General features: G+C 43.3%; 3 protein-coding genes across 4 annotated transcripts; all 3 read right to left on the bottom strand.

Moving 5' to 3' along the window:
- Window positions 1–1,493: 1,493 nt before the first annotated feature.
- LOC136433461 (uncharacterized) lies at window positions 1,494–10,123 on the bottom strand. The gene is made up of 19 exons (XM_066425697.1): window positions 9,765–10,123; window positions 9,239–9,422; window positions 8,746–8,854; window positions 8,146–8,365; window positions 7,745–7,905; window positions 7,399–7,575; window positions 7,141–7,272; window positions 6,542–6,771; window positions 6,083–6,185; window positions 5,569–5,739; window positions 5,206–5,340; window positions 4,840–4,971; window positions 4,305–4,508; window positions 3,886–4,022; window positions 3,294–3,509; window positions 2,670–2,886; window positions 2,427–2,519; window positions 1,970–2,138; window positions 1,494–1,782 (listed from the first exon to the last, which is right to left on the bottom strand). The coding sequence occupies exons 1-19, from the start codon at window positions 10,069–10,071 to the stop codon at window positions 1,733–1,735; spliced, it is 3,147 nt and encodes a 1,048-aa protein (XP_066281794.1). The 5' UTR covers window positions 10,072–10,123; the 3' UTR covers window positions 1,494–1,732.
- Window positions 10,124–11,385: 1,262 nt separating this feature from the next.
- Window positions 11,386–13,731, bottom strand: LOC136433473 (actin-2-like). Its single transcript, XM_066425715.1, has 2 exons — window positions 12,876–13,731; window positions 11,386–12,354 (listed from the first exon to the last, which is right to left on the bottom strand). Exons 1-2 carry the CDS (start codon window positions 13,486–13,488, stop codon window positions 11,837–11,839), a joined length of 1,131 nt encoding a protein of 376 aa, XP_066281812.1. The 5' UTR covers window positions 13,489–13,731; the 3' UTR covers window positions 11,386–11,836.
- Window positions 13,732–14,750: 1,019 nt separating this feature from the next.
- Window positions 14,751–24,701, bottom strand: LOC136433466 (lysosomal cobalamin transporter ABCD4-like). Of its 2 annotated transcripts, XM_066425702.1 has the most exons (22): window positions 24,458–24,701; window positions 23,142–23,213; window positions 22,449–22,570; window positions 21,861–21,994; window positions 21,565–21,704; window positions 21,244–21,360; window positions 20,715–20,840; window positions 20,463–20,513; window positions 20,226–20,320; window positions 19,754–19,875; window positions 19,304–19,395; window positions 18,664–18,771; window positions 18,373–18,470; window positions 18,005–18,058; window positions 17,700–17,756; window positions 17,222–17,313; window positions 17,069–17,105; window positions 16,660–16,709; window positions 16,392–16,447; window positions 15,941–16,017; window positions 15,577–15,692; window positions 14,751–15,342 (listed from the first exon to the last, which is right to left on the bottom strand). In XM_066425702.1, the coding sequence occupies exons 1-22, from the start codon at window positions 24,559–24,561 to the stop codon at window positions 15,280–15,282; spliced, it is 1,983 nt and encodes a 660-aa protein (XP_066281799.1). In that variant the 5' UTR covers window positions 24,562–24,701; the 3' UTR covers window positions 14,751–15,279. The 2 variants fall into 2 exon arrangements, with proteins under 2 accessions (XP_066281799.1, XP_066281800.1); XM_066425703.1 differs by lacking the exon at window positions 23,142–23,213.
- Between the last annotated feature and the right edge of the window lie 66 nt (window positions 24,702–24,767).

Below are 24,767 nucleotides of genomic sequence, written 5' to 3'. Positions count from 1 at the left end.
TCCAAATATTTATTTTCCTCTCCCTCAACGTCTTGTTCATTGATCATTAAACATCCGCCAATCGCTGAGTAACATTCATTGGAACACGTCTATGACGCTGGAATACTAGTAACGTTAATGTTGCAGTAAAACACTAGCTGAAGCAATAGCTTAACAACATACCTTAAAAAACGCGGGATACGACGCAGGCCCTATAACAATACCGTATTTGCATTTCAAAATGAACGTTACAATCCTCTGACATCATCAGTATCACTAGTACTTCCTTGCGTCTTTTGATCAAACAGTTACGAGGGACCGTTCATAACTTTTTTTTCAATAAGATCACATTCAATACCATAGTAGCCATTATACGGCTGAGTAGAGGTGTGACTTACTACATTTATATCATCTAAAATAAGAATAACTTCAGGTTCAAGAAACTTTAACATAAATGATGACGATAGATGATGTCAAGATTCCAGAGCTGGCTGAGATTGGCGAGTTATGATTGAGCACTTCACATCTTGAAGCTGTGGATTTGTTGCCATTTTTGCCGATATCTCCTGGTATTGTTGCTTGTGTCTATTCCCCGGCGGGGAGTAATGTTGCCAAGACAGATTTAAAACGGTTGTAATGTCAGATATGAAGCCTTTGTGTCAGTACAATAGTGAAATGGGGGCAGCCGCATGGGCCATAAGCACACTTTTCATCTCACCAACATTTAATGATCACCTGTCATAGAACGGCTGGACAGTGAAGGATTGCATGGCGATGCTGTGTGTAAAAGCGACGTGCGTTATTTACTTCTAAGGTCAGAATGCCAAATCATTTAAAAGCAAGAGAGTGTGGCGGATATAACGGGCCCGCGGATTACTGTACATCGAAATTTGAACATGTTTAGAATTTGTTGTTTAGTGTCAATGTATAGACCACGGTAACTTTTCCTTTTCGATAAGTTTGAAAACATAGAAAACCACATGGTAAAAAGGGCAATTGAAAAAGCTTTTTGTGTGCAGGAAAGACATTGCCCTCCCCATTCTCGGAGCCATTGATCGAAGTCCGTGTACATTGTGAGCGAGTATGCCCGGTAGCGCCGTCTACCGTTCACTGTTTGTATTTCAACAACTGGCAGCGTCAGTATGTATAAAGATCAACCCTTCAGCAGGAATCCATTGTGTGTTTGCTTATAGTCCAGTGTTACATTGGTGTTAATCCAAGTTTTGCTTATGATAATATAGCTATTCCTATAAAGGAGTAAATTATTTCCAAAATACATGTAACTACAGTGTGTGACTTACAGATACAGTTGTTAGACTTGCTTAACATCTTTTCTTATCTTCTGTTTATTGACATGGTTGCCCACAAATGCTGGGCAACCATACAGGAGGAGTGCAAGATGGGCCGTCCGTGAGATACAGTAAACAGCATTGTTTCGCGTCATAAATTGCATTACGTAACAACAAGACGCTGACATAACAAGCCAAGCAAAGCAGTCACACACCGGACAGAAAGATGGAGGTTGTCGATTTAATGTAATCTTGCGTCAAATGTACCGGGTAAGGAGAAAATTTACTCAGAAGTACATATTTATCAGTGTCATTGCTGTGCTGTGAGGACGAACGTGAACAATTACGTCATAGGGTGACGTGTCTCTGACGTCAGTGCAATTACGGCGCAGCCACTTGACAAATTTCTTTCAGGATTCTACTATTTATAGATCTACTCGCTGATTGCAATGCTCCGACGTCCTTCAGTTCTGCTGCTGGCGCCTCTTGGCCATCATGTCTTCATAGGTCCTCTCTGTGAGAGAAGAACAGCACTGTTAGACACGTTTGAAGGACAGTTGTGATTTTTTTATTTCAAACATCAGCTTCATCTATACAAAATCTATTATCGTTTTTGCATCCGGCCGGCATGCAGTGACATGGTGTAAGGTCACAATTACGACCGCACCATTCGAGAAAGAGAAAGAGAGATGGGGACTCACCGAATATCTTGTCCTTGGTGGCGTACTCCTGAGACAGGTAGTAGCCAGTGCCGTGGTGCACGCGCCTCAGGTTGAACAGGTCCTTAAAGAAGTTGAGAGCGGCCTGTGCGATCCGGACAACAGAGCCCGGGATGTCCGAGAAGTTCACCTCAAGATCCAGGGATGCGCGCTGGCATAAGGAACGACAGAGTATCTTCAAGTTAAGTACCTTTTTCTCAGCCATGGATATCTTTTTTTAAACAAGTGCTCGGTGATAGTTCAACAGCAAGAGCAAGATCAAGAGTCATCGTTTAAGTCGATTGGTAAGCGCTTAACGGTAGTAACATATATGAACATGCTTGCAAAGATCCATTTAGGTTGGTGCAGTTTTTTAGGCCTGTTGAAACCGATTATTTCGTTAAAGATGACAGTCCAAAAACAGATAACTACAAGTATGAAATGCTAAGTGTAATCTTACCTGTCCAAAAACAGTCAGGTCCAGGTAGGTGCGGATGTACGTATTGTCCAGGCTATTCACGTCCAGCGTTGTGTCGAAGTGCACCTCGTGTAGCTATGGGGAATGGGAAATATGGAAGTTTGCCTCTATTTTATGGCGTTCTATCCAAAAGCAATTACAAATTACTCCGACGGTCTCTAGCTACTACCTTTTTCGAAGCCAAAAAGTGTATAGAAAAAGCTTGAGTTAACGGTTCTGTAGTACCTGGAAGATGTCCATGAGCCAGTTGACGGCGAGCTCCACCCAGCCGCTGGTGGCCTCCGCCAGGTACAGGGTGCCCGTGGCGACGTCCAGCGTATTGCAGGTGCCCTGGGCCACAAACTCCACGGCGATGCACGAGCCCTGACACAGGTGGCTCACCGCCTGGCACCCGTAGTCCACCAGCCCGTCACAGAGCGGGTTGAACCGAGTCTGGTCGGACCTTCGTAGTGACACTGACAGTTAATGCATGGATAGGATAGAAAGCTGTCTTGGCCAAGGCTTCTACTGCCTGGGCGCACTTTTTGACAATTTTGTCCCGTTTTCTTTCACAAGACCGGTGATCTGAAATTCCAGAAACGTTCATCCTATAACGTTACATTGTCTTGGTCCTGCGACATGACTGTAAAGATGGAAGCAGCCAGAGCATTACTGAATGATTCCATCGCAATCGAAAAGTGAACAAGATATTGAAATTCGACGAGAGGACCACCTTTGAAATGAACCCGAGGTGCCATCTATCTTTGTGAGTGAACTCAAAAGCTGTCTCTGACTAGTATTTATATTTTAAGGTGACGTACGAAAATTCACAAGTGATGGTACCAAATCGATGATACAGTTTCATGTTACCTTTGAGCTGATTGGAGAGCAGTGCGCCTGCGTCGGCGCCCCCAGCTGCTGAAAAAGTCCTCCACCTCGTTCCAGGCAGCCACCGCTCCGTCCGCGATGGTGTTACCCGCCCCCACGAACCAATCACCGACCGTGTTGGCGGCGTCCACGATAAAGTTACCGACGTCATCGAAGAAACCGTTACAGTCATTTGCCGCCTCTTGACATCTCAGTATCCTTGGAAAGAAAGAAAACCACAAGGATCATCCAATCGTCGCTATGTTCGAGAGGAAAGAAAGCTTTTCGGCGGCTCAAAAATTGGGTACCGATATGATTCACTTGTCTGCTTCTGTATCAATATTGCCCAAATATCATAAAAATAAGACAAAGCGTTTTCTTTCCAAGAAAAACAAGTCAACTGGACATGTTACTCCTTGTCTCTTGGACATGCATGCGCATGATACCAGCCAAGGGAAATGATCGTCCATGTTCAGCATGATCGGCGAAAGGTAACACGATGAATTGGCGATATTAGCTTATACATGTACAAAAGACATATTTCTGGCAACAAATGCTTGTGCCATATTTTACATAAGTTAACAACTTAACATACATGCAGTTGTCGCACTGGATGTCCAGGACTCGCTGACACTCGAGTTTGGCGGCAGCCACGTCGTCCCGCGCCCTGCGCAGGGCACCGCGAGCATCGTTGAAAGCAGTGTCTAACCACCTTGAAATCTGATCCACTAGCTGAAATATCAGACTGATAAGTTACTTATTTTCATTTTACTGAAAGACTGAATTAGCCGACGTTTGTGCTCCAAGAGGGTCACTATTACATTATTGAAAACTAAAACTAAGAAGCACATTGAAAGTCCTATGCAAGAGCAAAAATTGTGACGAAAACATATCACCTTTGTTGTCAATTCTATTTGTAGCAAGTGGCAGTAAATCATAACATTTCCTCCAGAGCTAGATAACATCAGCACAACCACAGCATGTCCTGTGTGGACAGCATGTAATTTGGCATACCTGAGCGATTCCGGTCTTGAACGTGACCCTTGCCCTGAAGGGCAGGCTGGTGACGTCACCTCCGAACGGTGCGGACAGGTACAGCTCCGTGTCGAACAGGCCGAACAGGGTCTGGTGTAGCCGCGCCTCGACCTGCGTGTCGGACAGCTTCAGGTTCAGCTCATGGTCCACCCCGAACAGCCGGCAGGACCCCTGGATGTGCACCTGCGGTAAACACGCAACAATATCTCTGGTAAGTTGTGGATTGTAAGTTATTACATGAAAAGTCACCACGCTTGCTGCAAGATTTGAAGCCAAGTTCGGTAGAGCCCGGGCGCCAGAATGATCGGGATGTCATGTAATGAACAGTGACTATTCATATGTAACGTTACTAGTAATAGAAATCAACACTTTGCGTTACGTAGCTGACTACCAATTGATATGTCTAATGTGTTTGGTGGAAGATGAATAACTTCGGAAATAAATGGATAAATAAAGGTCTCAAGCGAACAAAGAAACGAAACAAACTTGGCAAAAAAAATAAGCAAACACGTACGTCCAGGACAAATGAAGGCAGCAGGCGAGTCTCCATGTGCATGATGGGTCCAGCCGTGCTGTCACCTCTAGCCTTGGTCAGGACGACTAGGTTTCCCAGGTTGAGAGGGTCCAGCTGAACCGCGCCTAGCAGCTTAAATGAGACAGAAACGAACGCTTTATCACATAAATTATCCCCTATGTGTTTCTTAGAGAGAAGTAAATCGAATCATATAGACCATCGTAGCGAAAACTGCTCTATCACTGTAGTCTGTACGGAATGTAGAAGACGTCTGGGAAGCGACATAATGGCCATGCTTGAATTGAATGGCTGGGACTAGCAGTGTTCCGTTTTCCAACCATTTGTAGGAGTGGGGGAGGAACGTACCGATGTGGCCGACATCCTAAGCACGGAGTCCAGTGCGAGGCCGAAGACGTTGATCTTGCCCGTGAACGTCAGGCCGACAGGAATGAGCGGACCTCCGGCGGACGTCAGATCAACCTCACGCACCGCGCCGGACGTCTGGCGTGGAGGACAGGGTAACAGGTGATGTGAACATGTAGGAAAGGTAATGAAAGGAAAACAGTGCGTGTTCTCGTAGGCAAGTATGTGTTTGCCTATTTATCTTAATTGTGTCTAACATGCTGTTCCAGTAGAAAGGATATTGTTTCGTATAGAGGAAAATGATGCAACGAGCGAAGCTGCAGCAGAGAGGGAAAGTCTACATAGACGACAGAGAGGAAACCCTACCTCCAGTCCCGTTGGAAAGCCAGAGTTTCCGATGGACGCTGGCATCTGGAAGTCCGACCCGAACACCCGCAGCAGTTTCTGCAGAGTGACTGCCTCAATCCGTCCGTAGAAGTAGTTGTCATCCGGATGACTGCTAAGTCCGACGTACACTTGTCCGCCAAAGCAGTTTCCCTATACAGAGATCATACCTACGTCACTATCATCCCATCTCAAGTCTGCAGAACTTCCATTTTAACTAACCATGACCTTAGTCTTAGCTACATCTCGCAAATAAGACAGGTTCGAAACTAATCGAAAGACGAAAACGCAAGACAAGGGATTAATCTGTAAGCATCTTCTATTGGTCAGTTGGAACAGAGGAGCCGTCGGACGCCGTACAAATGGAGAAAGACAATCAGAGAAGCATTTTGTAAGATACTGTCAGTGTGGCGCAACTTGATATGGCCTTATCTAAGAAATAGTAACGGAATGCAGTGAAGTGTAGAAGTCTAGAAGATAAAAACTTTTCGCGTACGTTTGCTGAGTAATCGGCCCTTGAGAAACAGTTTGAGCCTAGCTGTAGCCGGCCGCCGAACTGTCCACCGCTCGGGTACGGAACGCCAACAGTAAACTGTAAGCTGTCAGGAAAGGAAAGGCAAGTGAGCGGTCAGTGTTAGCTCGTAGTGTTCTCTACAAAATATGACGATTTGTCACAAAGTCGCACAAGTCTAGGTTATGTCATAGCCATGATGTTGCTTTGCGAGTACGTCACTGTTTCTTCCGACAAGTAACCTCAGGCATACGCGTATGTTATCTTGGAAATATCCGTAGAAGTTAACGATGTTACCATTCTAGCTTTCAAAAGCGCATGCACAAACTTTCATTTGTGATGGAGACATTTCGGAGAAACATACACTGCCGTTAGTTGACTTGGATGAGACGGTACTAGTAACTCATAAAGCAACACGTTAGAATGGTGACACCTTACACTCACCCCATATTAATGTTGCCAAACGACAAGAAGTCGATGCCAAAAGCTCGTTCCCAGACTCCTCTCATGTACAGAGTCCCGCCGATGGTCGGAGTTCCCACAAGCCAGCGCAGTTTCCCGCCAACATTCAGGTACTGTGTGCTGCCCGTCCCATGAGCCACCGCGCCTTGGACAGGGAACTGCATCTCGACTTGGAAACCAAGTCCATAGGTGGCTGTGAGTCCGCGGGAAAACTGAAGAACCGGACAATTAAGAGGTTTTACGTCTACGTCAGATGGATAACACGGAATGAAACAGCATGGGTTTGATGTTGCTTCTGGTCAAAAGTAGGTTTACATCCTGCTCAAACTTGAAAGACGTACACTCAAACTTTTGAAACCGAGAGAGCAGCTGCCGCTGAGGCCAAGAGGAGGGCTAGGAAGCCCCGGCTACAACAGAACTGAACAAAAAAATCCGTGTAGACTTGCCATACTCTTCGAGTGGCTGTCAACAGACTGATTTGGTTGTAGATAGCAGTCTAACCTTAGCTCTGCTGATTTATAACCAAGAACAGTTAATACCATTATTATTACTATTGAACTTGACTAGAGCTCACGCCTCACCTCCATGAAAAGTTCCACGGAGCTGAAGGTCAGTGGCCCCGCGCTGACGTCCTGTAACCCGCCGCTGACGGCGATGGAAGCCGCGGACATCTTTCCTCTCAGCAGAAGGGCGGCGTTGTCACCTAGCAGCATCTGGAGTAACAAAATTTTCAATAACAAACCATCTCTCACGGAATGACCAAGTACACTTTGAACAAACCGTAAGATGATTTGGATAAAACTATGACTCTGAAAAATAGAGAGTATTATCTAGTAGACCTTCGACACTTGACAGAATGGCTCCCCGCCACAGTCCGTCGGCAGCTGCGCCCGTAGAACCATGTGTAGATCCCTGGGTACGGTGTGGCCCAGCTCCGAGGCTAGCGGCTCCTGTCTGTAGCCCAGGCATGGTGTCCCCACCAGACTCGTCTCGTTGTCGGCAAACGACAGGCCAACCTGTGGACAGTAGGACACCGCGGGTCTAGCTGATCATTGGTTACCGTATTTGCATAAGGTAGCGTCGAAGTTTGGAAGAATTAAGACGGGTTTCAAGTTTCGCAATACCAACGGGAATAGACATGCTGGCAGTAAGGTCGGCACTAGTCGAAAATGGTAGCATAAATACCCCGAAGCCGGGGGTGGTGATAGCCGAGAGGAAGGGGATGTCCTGCCCTGTGACTGTGTGGACTAGACCCTGCAGAGACTGATTGTCCACTATCACACCCGTGGACAAATGGTATCTTCCATCAGTCAGTCTGACGACGACATCACTGTAGGATGGTAAACCTGGCGACATGTGAGATACAGATTTGTTACTTCAATATTGTAAGTTGCCCTAGAAATGGAACTATGGGCAATATGAGTATTCATAACATTTCAGTCGTGGGATTATCATAGACTGTACTACATTGCAAGGTTTTCAAAATCCGCCAATAATTTTTTCGTCCGTCACAAACTACCAGCAGTTTCTAGCTTGTCTATAACTCGCCGCACTACTACCTACAAAATGGCAATCACCCCACGTACCCGCAAATGTCGGCAGACTCACGGTCCCAGATATCTGCAGCCCGGCCTGGACGCCCCAGTCGTCCGTACAGACGGACAGGGTGGGGGCCTGGAACACCGTGTCCTCCAGCCCCACCCTGCCCACGGTCTCCCCGTACACGCCCTGCGGCGCGGGGATGTAGAACTGCCGCTCGATGTCACGGAACGGTAGCGGGGAGGGGGACGTACCCGTCACGGAGAACTGTCGTGGCGGCAACATGGGAATAGTTTAATCACAGTGATAGGCTGATAAAGACAGCAACTTCACTTCCCATTATTTTGTGATTTTTGTGAGTAGAACTACAAGAGATGAAGATCCTACAGGTACGGAATTGTTTCGACAATTTGTCAACAAAGTGTCACTTTCTTAACATATTAACAAAAAGGCGAAGAAAGCAATATCCCATACGAAAATCATCCACCTGCTTTGTTAGGGCGTACTACTATATATGCAATATCAAGTAAGTTTTGAATAGTCATTTGGTAGAATTTAATGATAATGTATTTGAGTCGGTCAATCGAAGTTGTCTTTGCTTTCTACTAATGTTTATGATGATGAAGGACAAAACAGATGTGGACTACCTTTCCGTCCCTTGTCCTAAGGGCACGGACGTTGAAGGTTGCATTGCCGATGACGTAAGTACCGAGGGCTGAGAAAGAAGTCGATGTTGGAGTCACGTGGTACGTAAATCTGAAAAATTATCATAGTACTCGTATTGGGCTGTGGTGGACTGAAAGAGACTAAGCTTTTATCTATTCATTCAATCATCCATCTATTCTTTCTTTCATTCATTCATTCATTCATTCATTCATTTTTCCGGTTTAATGGACACCACGATATTTGTCAAATAACACGAAGAGTAAGTATTCTCATCTATCTTGACTGCCGGACAGAAGACCTTTTACTAACGACATTAGCGTTTAAGATTGATCAGGTAAAGAACAGAAAACTGGTGCTTTCGAGGAGGATGGGTGCGAACGAGACCTCTGAGTACGCCCCTTTACTTTGCAAGGCCTCAGTTATATAAAATTCAAGCCAATGACCTCTCGTCATGTAATATCGAACCATAATCACCTGACATCAGTAACAGGAAGTGACGTATACTCCGACATGGTCTGACCGGTGAAAACGTCCGCTCCGACCAGCTGTCCGTTTTCCACGTCCATCATTATGAGCGGGACATGCGCAGTAGCCGGTGGTGGAGTGTACCCGGGAAGCGGATAGGGTAGCATCGACGCCGTCTGGTACGTCGAAAGGCCTTCACAGAACAGTTAAAAACGTAGAAACATTTTCATAAAATCGACTGCTATGTCTAGTTTAAGTCTTAGACGTTAAAAAAAGGACAAGTGCTTTACTTGTTAGTTCAGTCGTATGCAGTCAGTTCGTGGCACGGCGTTCACATTTTTTGCCGAGGAAAAATATCAGCAAGTGCAAGATAACTTCCTCAAGAATATAGGAAAAACATCAGTTCAAAGTGTGAGCCACTGAAGATTTTAAAAAACACAAACAACATACTGGTTCTGACAGAGAGCTCAGCCCATAGAACCCATTGCATCTCAGGTTTTGATATTCAATAAAGAAATACTCCGGGAGTGCGAACCTGCTGTTGCCTCAGCCATGGTGACAGGGACGTCCGGCTTGAAGCAGTACCTGCTGACGGTGGCGCCGTCATCTCCGGTCTCCTGTAGGGACAACACCTGTGCCTGGGTCCTTAGAACCGTCTCGATGCCCGGGAACGACGAAAAGACGACGCCCGGGACACTGTTGCCGCTCAGCGGGGAGGTAGTCACACCAGCACCGGGCCAGCAGTCCGATGTACTCAGCGGAGTGACGGTGCCGCGGACGGATCCGCACACACTCAGCAGCCCCAGGACGAAAAATAGAATCTTTGGCCTTTTCACACACATTTTGCCAGAGGACAACGCGTCGTCTAGAATGAAGTGGTCGGTATTGTTGTGCTACTTTTTATACGATGGTGGCGTGACGTAAACAGTGACGTCATCTCCGCAGGTATGAGTTTTGAGGTTCAAACATGATGCTGTTTTTTGCTATGAAATAAGTTAACTTTTAAGAACAATTCAGTTGAAAATGTAATAGATCCACACCAATCGCACAAATGATAAACTGATGATTCTACCCAAAATTCTCTTTCTTTTCCGAAAAAGTGAACGAAAATGTACAATTTCCACCGACCGTTACCTGGCTACACATATTGCCCTAAATACCTGAGTTGCGTTAATATCATTTCCACTGATATCTCGGGCTGTTCCATATTTAATGAAAAGAAGGTAATATTTGCCATGTTTTGTATCAGCATCATCAATCACATTAGCCGGCATACAGTTTGCCTAACGATAACAAAAGGCGTACTATCGGACATTTATCCCTGCATCCTTGATATGGTTGTTCGGTAATATCGGACAAGGTTGCTTTTCTAATGAGTTTTGTTGCATTCCCACATCCATTTCCTACGTACGTGCCTAGAGACCTGTTGTTCGTTGGCTGTGGGAGAAATCACACATGGTTTCTTATCTTTAAAGATTGTTGTCTATTTCATTGGTTTGGCTGCAGCAGTTAACACAGATGTTTGCTGCAATGTTGCATGTATGGGCGGAAGACTGGCTCACAATTCCATAGCTAACGTTACCATGTATCACCATATGCTAATTATACCGTCAGGAAGTACTTACTTTGAACCGCACATCGACCAGTTATCATAGCATTATTGTTTAAGACTACGTTTGTTGTGTAGGTGTTTTGAATGATGTTTCATTTATTGGAATACATTGTCGATTGACGATCCTGTGTCATATCAAGAGAAGTTAATAATTGGTACAGGTATTATTGAATCTGGACATCATTCTTTGAAAATATGGGCGGGAAATAATCTTAATTTGCTTAATGTTACCCATATCTCCTTCAGATTAGCATAGACCTGTGATATTCAGTACGTAGAATATCTAACGGTGGTATGTTATCCGTATCCAGTAGGCATTTGTATACGTTTGTACGAATGCTATCAGTGCGGCATGACGTGATGATAAATAAAAGCCATTTGCTGTACAAAGAACATACATGTATGGTTACTAGTATGTCACTACTTCAGCCCGTGACATAGAATGGTATATTTTCAGTAGAAGTTGGGTGTTTGATTGACAGTGGGTGTGACCAAGGGTCAACACAAGACCTAGGCCAAGTATGTAACAAAAATAGACCAAACATTTCATGTTTTGCTGACAAATGCTTTAATGAATAGCTGCTGTAGGTTAGGTCGACGTACATGAAGAGCAAACATTCCAGAACTACAGAATGCCAGCGTGTTCTTGTCTGTGGCTAAGTTACTCCCCTTTGTCATCACAAACATGATACATTACATTTCTCACGACAGTCAATCTTCTTCCTTACATTTCACTCGTATGACGTAACAGATAAGATCATTCTTTGTAGAATATCTCCATACGTGTCAACACTTCCACAGTCCAGGCTGTCTGTCACTAGTGGACTTCCCTCTCGTTAGCTGCATCAGACAGGACTCACGCGTAGGTCACTCTTTCTTCTTGCTGCCTCGGGAAAAGTGCTTTTCTAGAAGGGTTGGCTCTAATGCTCTGCTTTTGAGCCGACGTATGCTACATCAGATACAATGTCTTACAAATAAAGAGCACAAAGACATATTTAGAAGCACTTGCGGTGGACAATGGCCGGGCCGGACTCGTCGTACTCCTGCTTGGCGATCCACATCTGCTGGAAGGTGGACAGGGAGGCCAGGATGGAGCCGCCGATCCAGACGGAGTACTTCCTCTCGGGAGGAGCGACGATCTTGATCTTCATGGTGCTGGGTGCCAGGGCGGTGACTTCCTTCTGCAGACGGTCGGCCAGGCCGGGGTACATGCTGGAGCCACCGGACAGCACGTTGTTGGCGTACAGGTCCTTACGGATGTCGATGTCGCACTTCATGATGCTGTTGTAGGTGCCCTCGTGGATGCCGGCAGACTCCATGCCGATGAAGGAAGGCTGGAAGAGGGTCTCGGGGCAGCGGAACCTCTCGTTGCCGACGGTGATGACCTGTCCGTCGGGCAGCTCGTAGCTCTTCTCCAGGCTGGAGGTGGCGGCAGCGGTGGCCATCTCCTGCTCGAAGTCCAAGGCGATGTAGCACAGCTTCTCCTTCACGTCACGGACGATTTCTCTCTCGGCTGAGGGGAGGAAAACGGCGAGTTTACCAAAATTGTAACAACTGGGCATTGTGCTTTGCTTAAAAAGATCCAACCACTCAGATTTAATCCAACCAACCGTTTTACAAGACGTTCACTGCCTTTAAAACAGTATCTGCCCTGAATTTGTCCCGTGTATATTGTTCAAAGCCTTCTCGTCATAAAAACAAGTGATAAGTTAGTAGCTCGGTGTTGCTAACGTGAGATGGATACTCATGTCTTCATCCATATTTTGGAAGGTTTCGCTTCCTTCGGGGCTTATCGGGTTAACAAACTACTGTTCAATTCATTTCAAAATCAAGCTGAATACCCGGTAAGCTGAAAACTAGATAAAACTTATCCCCGAGCCAGTTCTAAAGGCTGATGTGGCTAGTATCCATGCACCGAAATCTTCCTCTTGCATCTCTATCTCTTTTTAGAATCTCATTTAAAAGAAGCTTGCAGCAATTTCTCCAACCATGACTATCGTTTGTAACATCTTCGGAGAAAAGAATACTGCTTACCCGTTGTGACGAAGGAATATCCGCGCTCAGTCAGGATCTTCATCAGGTAGTCTGTCAGGTCCCGGCCGGCCAGGTCCAGACGCAGGATGGCGTGCGGCAGGGCGTAGCCTTCATAGATGGGCACGTTGTGGGTGACTCCGTCGCCGGTGTCCAGCACGATACCGGTGGTGCGACCGGAGGCGTACAGGGACAGGACGGCCTGGATTGCCACGTACATGGCCGGGGTGTTGAAGGTCTCGAACATGATCTGGGTCATCTTCTCCCTGTTGGCCTTGGGGTTGAGGGGAGCCTCGGACAGCAGCACGGGGTGCTCCTCGGGGGCGACACGCAGCTCGTTGTAGAAGGTGTGGTGCCAGATCTTCTCCATGTCGTCCCAGTTGGTGACGATGCCGTGCTCGATGGGATACTTGGTGGTCAGGATACCTCTCTTGCTCTGCGCCTCGTCACCGACATAAGCGTCCTTCTGCCCCATGCCGACCATGACGCCCTGGTACCTGGGGCGGCCCACGATGGACGGGAAGACGGCCCTGGGCGCGTCGTCACCCGCAAAGCCGGCCTTGCACATGCCGGAGCCATTGTCGACGACGAGAGCAGCAACCTCCTCTTCGCACATGATGGAGAGTTAATCTGGTAGCACCACTGGAACTGGATGAAGAACCTGGACAAGTCTTGGACCGCAGTGGAGAACGGGGCGGTCCGCTCCGTTTTTATACACCGACACCTGAAGATTTTAGAAACACATTCGCAGAAGTAGCCCCCGTATATGGAAGGTGGTGGCACAGGCTCCTGATTTGGCTACGGCAAGCCAAACTTCAGCAGGCTGACTGGAGTGTGAAATTCCGGTAAGCGGGCGGGAAGAGGAATGTTTGCTCTTCATCCTGGAGTGGATCGTGGCCGCCTGACCGGGCTGCGACTCGGATCCTTCACGTCAGTCGGTCTCACGGTCGGAGCCTGGAAGTCAGGCTAAGGGCTATGCCGACCTCACCGACAAGACCACGTTCCTTTCCCTCGACTGAGCAGACGACGAACCACCAGAAATGTAAAAGGATTAACTGTGTGTATCAAGCTGCATTTGTCGATTTCTTACAAAGATGTAACATTGAGATATTGCTCCCAAGATTGGTGCGCAACATGTTACCCGGCCTTAATTTTCATCTTCAGAACATTCCACGTTCAATGGTACGTTACTAGTACCGACCGTAACTATAGTTTGCACAGATGCCATGGGAGATGTAACAGTGGTTAATTAAGTTATGCTGTTCTCTTATTTTGTCCTACCGCATGTTCCTCTTGATTTCTCTTAGTTTGGATTCTAGTTATTTTTCTAGCAGCATTGAAATGGGATATTTCAATTGAATGTTTGCTCCTTGCAGATGGAGGGTGTCTAAAATCAATCGATTTCTCCCTCCATGCTGACCACCTTTTAACATTTGAGAATGGACCAGTCCCAAAGGAAATGTGTACAACTAGTATTTTAGGCTGTGATATGTGTTGAAAAAAGCAAAGTTTTTGAGTGAACCAGCGTTTTGTTAAAGTCTTAAATAGATCACCATACATTGTTGATACGAGTCAAAATTGAGAATCTTCTTTTACCCAACCTGACACTGGGAAATATGCCTGGATGTGCCTTCTAGATTATGGGCATGGATAGAACAAAATGGACTGTACAGGATGTTTTAGGTTGCAGGTATTTGCTAAGGGCAAAGACATGATGATTAAAAGTTATTATGTGGAAAGATTCCCTACAGTTTCTTCTAAGACTGTAAAGTAAGCAAAAAAACTAAACCAAACGCATCCTTTGAAGCACATCTTCAACCTTCTGCAAATATTTGGTCTTGGATTAATCCAGTACTAGGCACATATATACCATACATGTTCAACAACATCATTCCAAATAGCCTATCGCATGGCTATAAGGAACTGACTTTTTTATTGTGCAGTTGTAAGCAGATAATTCAGTAATCAGAAGATGAAATATCTGATGATGAAATATCTCAAAGTAACCAGTTACCCTTAGATCTCCATTAAGCTAATCTACTTGACAGAGTACAGAAATCTTTAAGATCACAAGTAGACTCAAAGTTTCTACCAACTGGAATGTAACACTACAATTAAATGTAATTTGACGATAGAGAAATTTTCTCTAGATTATCAGATGATCAGCCTTTCAAAGTAGAAAAGTTGAAATGATTGTATTAGAGCATGTTCTAATAAAAGATGTAACAAAAGATGTAACAGAAAATCACTAAAACCACTGCAGCTGAGAGCAATATTATTGCACAGGCCCCCAGGATCATTCCTGGTCCTTCAGAACAGGTTTTCCTGATTCAGGTACAAAACAAACAGCAAGTATGGCGAATGTGTAGTAGGGTGTAGTCGAATTGACATGGACTAGACTGTTGTCTCATCTGATGGCCTGCAGCTTCCAGCCCCCGTGGCCATCCAGCTTCAGTTCTACATCATGGAACTGGGAGGGTTGGGAGGACAAGAGTGAGTTGGTGATGGATGCTGAGTACATGTATATCATATATCATCAGCCACGTTCCCATGGTTGGCATCAACAATGGTAGAAGATGTGCCATGATGTAATCTTTGTCACATAACATATTATATTAAGCCAAAGATTCAAAACCAGAAATGACTCAAAAGTAGCTGATAAACAACACACAAAACCAGAAAAACTGCTGTTTTGGCTTCCCACCTTTCTGAGGCTGGTCCTGTGCCCCACACTGATGACTGTCATCCCCATGTCCTTACACATGGTGTACAGCAGCTCCTCTGTCTCCATACTGACGGCACTGGTGGCCTCATCTAGTACTGTCAGGGAGAGAGGTGGATATATCTATATCAGCAGTGTAACAAATCATCATTTTATTGCCATGTCGGCCATATAAACAATATTTCACATGTCTGTTATTTTGACTGCATACACTGCAGACCTTTGATACAAAGTCAGAAACTTTTACAATAAATACATGTTTATCATGGGGAAGCGTGCCATTTATATCTTCATTATATTCCCACACATTATGTGCCTACAAGAATCAAGAATAGAGAACTGATACCTGCAAACTGAGGCTGGTGGAAGAAGAGTCTGGCAAAGGATAACCTCTGCATCTCTCCTGGGGACAGCACATCATACCTGCAACAGGAGAAATCATTAGGTATAGAAAACAAAATATGTGACTGTCTACTCCAGTGAATACCCATAGATCATATTGTACAGACACAATGGGGTTTCTATGAGCTTGCAACTTTCCCAAACACCCACCAATGAAAGTATTCTACAATTCTCCACAAAGTAACTAGTGACAGGAGGATCTGAAGGTCATTTGTTAACAAATCAAATTTCAAACCCAGTTAGGCAACGGCTATTCTGACTACATGCCTACATGTACGTTAGTCTCCCCTGGATGAGTTAGGGTTTGTTACGGGCCTTTTTTAAGTACCAAATGAGGATAGAACCATGTGTGACAGAGACATGTGTGGACAGTGTATAAAGTAAAATTGTCTAACCAGTTTATCCATTCTGTTCCACCATCCAGTCCTTTGGCTCGGTCGAATACTGACATCTGGATGGAAAACAGTCAAATAAAACATATCACACAATTTTTGTATGTTCATGTTTACCTGATAAGTAGTGCAAAGCAGCAAAATAACATTGCAGGAAATAAATCTAAAGTCATGTTTTTGCTACATATGATAATATACAGGATAGTCCAATGTCATACTTTAAAGCAAAAGAGAACAGACAAGATGAAACAAAAGTCTAAAAGCTTCTTACCAGTTCTAGCCTTTCCACATTTTGCATGATTATCTCATCATCAGGGGAAACTGAAAGGTAAATATGACAGAATTGTAGGACATCTTATCTTTCTCTTCAGTTCTATACTCTGCTGGCAGATAGGGTTGACATTCGATTTGGAACTCTTCACACTGACATATTCATCACTTGAAATGTGCAAATCCTAACATTTTAACTCAAATCATCAGATTCAACTGTATTCATCACATCGCCAGAAAAAGTGGGTAGCTACAACATACATGCATCTATTGCTATCTACATAGTGCAAGATTTCCTCCCAAAGACATATCCTTTCTGCGGTTCACTAATGGTAGAAAACTGTGCTTCTTTAATGGTAGAAAACACAGGCCAGTACAGGTGGTAGTGATCTAGCTGTAGAGAGACTCACCTTGTCCTGGATATTTATCTTTTAGTGGATATATGATCTGTAAAATAAAGAAGACAGCTGTGAACATCAAGTGGTTCATTTATACTTATAACAGCTAAGTTGATCTATGCATTTTCTGGTTGAAAAGGTACAATTAGCAGGAGTTGTACTCACCTGTTCCCTCAGTGACCCATCAGTCAGGTAGGGTTTTTGTGGTATAAACATCACCCCCTGTGGACCCAGTGGACTGATCCTTTCTACACTGCCTGTTGGAACAAGAACAGAATCAGCAATGAGAACACATGATGGAAACATCACTAAAAGAACAACCATGCACTAATTGATGTGGACAAGACAAACCATGTTGCTTTGGAGGCTTAAGTTGAGGGCTTGAGGTCCAATGCCAAGACCGTTTTTTGCACCTATTCCAATAGCAAAACACCTCATCTGTGACTGTCTTCTCTCTCTCTCCTTTGCAGCAGATTCAGCTAGCAGATGTCTTTATTACCAGTACAAGAACACTTTGATCATAGCTACTATGCACCACAAGTAGTCCTGAGTATAGGGTTAGCGTCACTACAGCTTGCTATCAAGGAAACTGAATGGCATTTCTACAGGAGCTTTCATGTGACACCCACATGAACACACATACCTCCTAAGGTTGGCCACAGTCCCCTCAATACCCTCAGTAAGGAACTCTTGCCAGAGCCTGTATTATGAAACAGGAATAAATTGTAACATTCAAATACACTCAGGTGTGGTAGATAGTACAATTACATTACACATATGCACAGTTAAGTCATAACCTAATCACAGAAATTAATCCATTGCTTATCTCTTTGTTATGAACATGACTTCATTTTCCTTACAGGCATAATAAATTGCAGTACTGGTGTTCAATATTCTAATAACATTGAATCAGTAGTCCATATGATATGTTGATTGGGTTGTTCTTACCTGTGTTTCCCACAATAAGTAGATTTCTTCCAGCTTCTATCTCGAGTGTAAGATCTGAAGATAACAACAAACATGTAAGTGCATCTTGTGCATCAAAGTACATTTACATCACTGCAACTTGTAACAATCTATCAATACTAAGACTACATCTTCTTGGGCCAACAGGTGGTGATGTGATAGGAAAACACTGGTTAACTCCTTCTTACACCTATTGAGTACCCTGTTCACAGTTACAACTAAGGAACATGTTATACACACTTACTGTTGACAAATGTCCATCTACATATGAAGAACAATGTTGTTCACACTTACTCCAGATAAATGCCCAGTTCACACTCGCCACAAATGACGATGTTGTTTACACTTACCCCTAATGAGGACCCTGTTCTGTAGAGAAGGTGGTGTGAGGGTGACGGACTCCAGCTGGAAGGCCTTGTTACTTTGTGTGCTCTCATTGCTGCAGAGGCTGACGAGAAAAAAAGAATTAAAGTTACATTGCAAACAAATACAAATTGATACTTTACACAAAATCTTTCTGCAAAAGATGCCAAAAGAGGGAGTCAAAGAGAAGACAGGTCTATACTTTTGCTCCTTACAACATGTTAGTTTCTTACACTGCTACATACTGTGGGTATTTACCAAAAAAATACAGTGTATACCTGGTATTTTCACATGAATCATCACCCCCTGGGTCTGTACTCTGGTTGGTCAGGTCTTCCATTGTTCCCTTTTCTGTCTTTTCCAGAGACTCCAGAAGCTCTCCAATCCTGCCAGGAGGGGTTCATAAGTATAAACAAACTTAGAACTGCATAGCACTGTCACTTTTAGTTCATCATTCAACAGATACTCAAGAGAACACTTCCTTCTCAGTCGCTTGTTCATAGCATTGTATTTCAAATAGTGATGTTTCAGCACCAGGGACAGTACCTGTTGCTCACATTTTTGCCCTTGCAAGCTCTTGACAATCCAGGTCAAGTGACTGACTTGTGCCTTTATTTTAACTGGTTAACAAAAAAACTTCTGTTACATTGTAGTCACAGATCTACTTGTTCACAAAGACATTGTACATTTCTATATCTATGTTTCAACTTTTTAATCCAAATTCAATCATTGGAGAAAGTAAGGAAAGTTGATTTTTCTTGTGTGAAATACCTGTAGGCTCCATCTCAGCATTCCTACATCTATTGGTGCCATTCCTCAAGAAAGTTATTTATGTCCCTACGCTAGGGACATAAGAAAGTAGTTGATGTTGCCTAAGCATTCGCAAGATCAAGAAAATTCCACAATACCCGTCCTTACCTGTGTGTGTAGCCTGCTAGGTCAGTGAGTTTGGTGGACAGGTCTATCAGCCCACTGAAGCACCCAATCAGGTAGATGGACACAAAGGCATTCTGAAGACATAGAACAGCCGTTAGATCAAGTGTTAAAACAGGTTTATCCAGTAACAGAGAGACTTTCCTAGTGCACACATAATGTTTACAAGCTGTCCAATTGATCTAACGTTCATCTAGAGGACAGAATCTCAAATCATCTGAATCTTAATTTGAATACAGATTTCATCTCTAAAAGTCACAAGAAAGAAAAAAAACAACTTCCCAAAGCATTGTAAAAGACAATGACAACATGTTGTTCTTGCCCCACTATCAATTCAGACACATACTAGCAGATACTTTGTAAGCCCAGGCAGAAAAGATAAATTTTCTTCTCAGTTATCTTAAGAGTAGGCTATAGTGAACAGAACAGATATACCTTGCTGACGAGTGAACTTATTTCATTTGGGGCCATGTGGCTGTAGGCACCACTTAGGATAGGGATGGCAATCACTATGTAGCTCAGGATACTTCCCACATAGTCAAACATGTTCACTGCAACTGTGTAGATACAAGAGTAACAGTCAGATATTTCAGCACTAAGGATATCATGTTTTCAACTAAAATAATGACTTATAGTACAAGACACAAATTCAATGAGTATGAGGGGACTGTGCAATTATCATGCAAAATTTACACTTGTGACTTCATTCATCATCCATGCATCTTTTCTCCTTGTGGGTAGCAACCATTATCAAATTTTGGGCTGGCTGCAGTAAACAAACAGCAACTGGTATGACCCTACTTCACCTCTGAGCAATCTAATGTACAGGACTTCTAGAACTTTTAACTCTTAAAAAAGCTATTGATCCCACTGAATCTGGGTTTGAGAAGTTATGAATCAGACTTACAGTTGAGCCAGAACTCCCTGTTGATGAGTCGTGTCTGTGTGTCCAGTAAGGAGTGGAGCCTGAAGTTAGTCTTCATTAGCTCCACCTGGCAGGCTCTACAAAAACAGCAGCAGAGAAGGCAGGTTTAAGCAATTCACTTTAGTTTGTCTGTGGGGAAAAAGTAACACAGGCAGAGCTCTAATAAGTTAGGGGAAGATCATGTGTGCAAAGCTTGGGAGAAATAGTCTTGATTCATACCTGTAGAATGCTGCTGATTCAGCATTCACTCTAATCTGCATGTGCTTGAACCTGGAAAAAAAGATGGAAAGAGGCTTAAAACTAGGTTGCTTTAACAACTGACACATTGTGACTTTGACATTGGCAAAAAAAATATTCCGGCAAAGACCTATTCAATTTGTGTATATGTATTTCACCTTGGATAGAAAGTGTTGATTCAACATTGTTCAACAGCATTCAATACTGTTTCTATATAAAACTGATACACTGTACCTAAAGTCTCCTTCCAGCTTTTCTTGTCTGACCAGGAGGCTCACTATGGGGGACATGATGAACTTGTTGATGATTGTACCTGTCACAAAGTACACAAAGATGCTGACAGGACCCTGCCATCCAGTACTGAAATATAAATATCACAATATTAGCAACATCAAGACATGCCAGACACAGGATGAGACAAGTTGAAATGTCTATGTGCCACCAAGTTAGAAAACCTTTTTCAAAACTTTTGCCATACTAGTAGTTGTCTTCTATTTATATTCACTCAGCTAGTTGACTATTTGTCAGGTTACTGCTTGAAATTAGTACACTACGCCCCTTGACAACTGATTTGTAATATCAAAATGAAAGGACAACATTATAGAAGCAGCCATTTACATGTAGTTCAATGATTAAAACTTTGTACGTTCATCACAAAAAAACTCAACTATGCATACATCTGGTATATAAAAGACACCTTGCTTCCTTTCAGAATCAGAGGTACTGCTTAAGACTGATATAGGCTTAGATGCTAACCACTGACCTGATATAACATTGATATGTGTAGTATCCTATGGTGAAGGGAGAGATGATGATCACAGCTATCATCAGACTGAACTGCTTACAGAACCTCTCAACATCCTGGCTGATTCTTTGGTCCCTGCACAGGACAGAAAAAACCCCTCAAAACACTTACCGGTAAACTTCAAGAAACAATGATTTACCCTCATTGCACAGGTAAGTCAACATAAAAATACATGTACAGCTTACGATTGCAACTCCCAAAATACACTGTTGTAGAGAGTAAGGCTGGGTGCACCACAGCATTGTGAGTGTAACTGAGTCAATGTGAAAAGGTACATACGGATTGTCCATGTTCTCCTGCAGCACGTTGAGCTGGTAGTACACAGTGTCCTGGAAGTATTTCTGGTGAAGTCTGTGGCAGATCAGCCGGCGCCACTTCACATACATCAGACTGCTGACATAACCATCCAGGCTTTTCAGCTGAAAGGAAAATATTGCCATCAAACTCAATTGAAACATTGAATCATATTTAACTCAAAATTGAAGCATCATTTTCAGGTCTTGATACAAAATACATTTGTATGCAAGAAACACTTTATGCATCTATCCCACTTTTCTAAAGGTTAAACTTCTTACAGTTGAGTTGAGCCCAATAATGATGAGTGACAGCCACAGTCTAGTCATGAACTCAGACTTCTGAGGATTCTCTGCAGCAAGAATCTTCACAAACTGGCTGGGGATGAGGCCGGTCTGGTAGATCACCACTTGTTCTGGAAAAATGGATTGAAAAAAAGACAGAATTGTAAGACAGAAAAGCATGAATTTAATAGAATCATACATGCAGTGATATGCAGATAATAAGTCAGTTGTAAGTTTGATACTCGTTCCTTTGCACAGGTTTACTATAAGTCAAAAACTAGATGATCCTTCTATTCTGATAAAAAGAATAATGACTCCAGTGCAGCCCAATCTCAAAGTTTAGGTGGTTCAATAAAGCATTTGGTAGCCAGTCTTACTGTCAATGTCTGAGGTTTTATGAAATGCATACTAGTAGTACTAGTATTCATGTATTTTTTCACACATCAGTCTGTGAATTACAGACACCTGTTTTAAATTTAGCGCCTCGTCCACAACGCTAAAATTAAGTGACGCGACCTACTCCATTTTCCCGAAACCGCTATATTTTCCTGCCGCTATATTAAAGTGATTTACAGTATTACTCACCTAGTAGACAAACAGCCAGAAGTGTGCAGAACATGAGAAATGTCGGTGAAATGAGCTTTGGGAAGATGACCTTCAGAAGACTCCAGAAACGTCTGCAGAACAGGATGTTGAGAGCAGCATTCCTGTAACAGTAATGATGAAATAAGAATCAATAATACGGTTACCAATGATAAATAAGCAATACTCTTAATAGATGGGTTTGGTAGAAGGTTGACTTGTCCAGAAAAAGAGTCACAGTCACTTCATTCAAATTTGGAATGAAGGTCTGATTGGTCTTTTCTACTTTTGTAACAATCCATCGAACAAAATCCAGGTAGATATATTTGTAGGATCCTAGGATGTCCCAGGATACAAATTTGTGTAAGCAACTGTATGTCAGGTTCAGATTTAAGTATTTCAGGTTAACGCTTTTTCTTTACATTTCTAACAACTTACAATACACACTGTCACAGTTATATACATGTACTGCACTTTATACACTAAGTTAACATAGCAATACATACATGTATGTCTGAAAGTGCAAGTACAGTACTCTTACTCTAACTCTGATTAATGATGCAGATCTGTGAAAGCAATGATCATGGTTTAATCACGTCTAGCTTCATTGATTTGATTCAATGATCAGCATAACGAAAATCACCCAATGGACAGTTGGACTTCCTGGCTAGGATCCTAAATTGAGATACTGCATACCTCCTTGTAGAGCTATTTTGCATCTTGGGCCCAATGTTACCTGGCTTCGGAGTCATCGCCTCTACCTGAGGTCTGTAAGTAATACAAAGCCTGGCAAAATCATATTCTGATGTGTGCAAGCATACATTATGAGCTATGGGCAAGCATAATTGTACAAAGATGATAGAAAGGCTTGTAGAGGGTTACGGAATTAATAGCTGCAGTTAATGTAATCTTGCACTGTTATCATGAGTACACTGTTGACATTTCACTTATCATTTGAAATGAGTGGTCATACTAGTCTGCAAGACCTGGTACTGTATGGATTAAATAATCCATACTTCTTTTCAGTCACGACAAATGGACTTCAGACTTTTGACTCTCTCCATGTAGGTCAATGACTGTGTCAATAGAGTCAGTACCCAAGTCAAATAGTTTGGTCTGCGCAGACTCATTTCTACAATAACTACATGATTCATTTGTATTAAATTATCATTGGGCATCATTGTATGATATTGCACTTGTATGCCCTCCTGTTATGGAAAAACACCACAAAATCACAACATCAGAGCATTGGGCATTTGGGTGTTGTAGGGTTACGTAATGTTTCTCAATCACAAGGCTTCATTGCAGCTCTGAAAAGTATTAATCAGTATAATGATCATTTGATTTTTAATTCATTATCATTATGGTATGGCTTATACAGGCATTTCATTTGACGTCATTTGCGCCATGTTGGATTACAGGGAACTTCTATAAAACATACGAAGATGCTACTGCTTGACCCAATTACCCGTCAACATGGTCGCTGTGGGATTCAAATCATGATTACATGTATTATGACGTCAATGAAAAGCCACATTTTGTCAATAGCACAACTTGAAAAATTCCTATTGACAGGAAACACAGGAATAACGATGAATCGGTAAACATCCAAAAGCATTGGCTCAGTGGTACAGTGGTTGACTAGTTCAATCCCCAGCCATGACATTCTTTTTTTCAACATTTATTTGTCTTATTCTAGTTAAATTCATTCTTGTCCATCTATTCCATTCTATGTACGTTTGCGTCATCATTCTTGCTCAGGAATCTAAGCACTGTTTCACAGGATTATCCTCAGGGTTAGGTTTATTCTTGGCAGGATCATGACTGGTGTTATTCACAATATTAAAGTTATCAAAGGAACATCCTGTCAAAAAAGCAAAAATTCTTATTGACTGGAACATCTTGTCAATAGTGCCCAAAAATTCTTATTGACAGAAACATCCTGTCAACAGCCTCGGCCTTATCATTATCAAAATACTCGTTACAAGATAACCAATTGAAAAGTGACTTACTCTATATGGTCCTCGTCCTTGGTGTCCATGTCCCTGTCCTCCTCCTCCACATCCAGGAGCAGGCTGCTGTCCGTGTCCCGCCGTCTCTCACGGCACGACGCCATGATGTCCCGACTCTGCCGAGCTTTTCAAACTAGAACTGAATTGTGGGGCACAGTGTCGCTGTGTAAACGTTCTTGCCTTTGATGGAAGAGTTGCATCTCAGGGTACCCAAGGAAACATGTGGCCTACTCTGGTGTGACCTCAGGTCAACTTTAGATTTAGCCATTAGAATAGCGGGGGCCATCTATAACAACTAGTTATTTCATCA

This window comes from Branchiostoma lanceolatum, chromosome 4, assembly GCF_035083965.1.
Source record: "Branchiostoma lanceolatum isolate klBraLanc5 chromosome 4, klBraLanc5.hap2, whole genome shotgun sequence".
In the NCBI taxonomy this organism is placed as follows: Eukaryota; Metazoa; Chordata; class Leptocardii; order Amphioxiformes; family Branchiostomatidae; genus Branchiostoma; species Branchiostoma lanceolatum.
Note: the sequence above shows the minus strand (reverse complement) of the source record. Positions and strands in the feature narration are given on the sequence as shown.

Coding starts and splice junctions, on each gene's coding strand:
- LOC136433461 (XM_066425697.1), bottom strand. CDS start 10,071: ATGTGTGTGAAAAGGCCAAAGATTCTATTTTTCGTCCTGGGGCTGCTG. Junction 6,186..6,541: donor TTTGGCAACATTAATATGGG/GTGAGTGTAAGG, acceptor CTTTCCTGACAG/CTTACAGTTTACTGTTGGCG. Junction 2,520..2,669: donor GGCTCATGGACATCTTCCAG/GTACTACAGAAC, acceptor CATTCCCCATAG/CTACACGAGGTGCACTTCGA.
- LOC136433466 (XM_066425702.1), bottom strand. CDS start 24,561: ATGGCGTCGTGCCGTGAGAGACGGCGGGACACGGACAGCAGCCTGCTC. Junction 20,841..21,243: donor ACATATCAATGTTATATCAG/GTCAGTGGTTAG, acceptor TTTATATTTCAG/TACTGGATGGCAGGGTCCTG. Junction 15,693..15,940: donor CCACCAGCCTCAGTTTGCAG/GTATCAGTTCTC, acceptor TCTCCCTGACAG/TACTAGATGAGGCCACCAGT.
- LOC136433473 (XM_066425715.1), bottom strand. CDS start 13,488: ATGTGCGAAGAGGAGGTTGCTGCTCTCGTCGTCGACAATGGCTCCGGC. Junction 12,355..12,875: donor ATATTCCTTCGTCACAACGG/GTAAGCAGTATT, acceptor TCCTCCCCTCAG/CCGAGAGAGAAATCGTCCGT.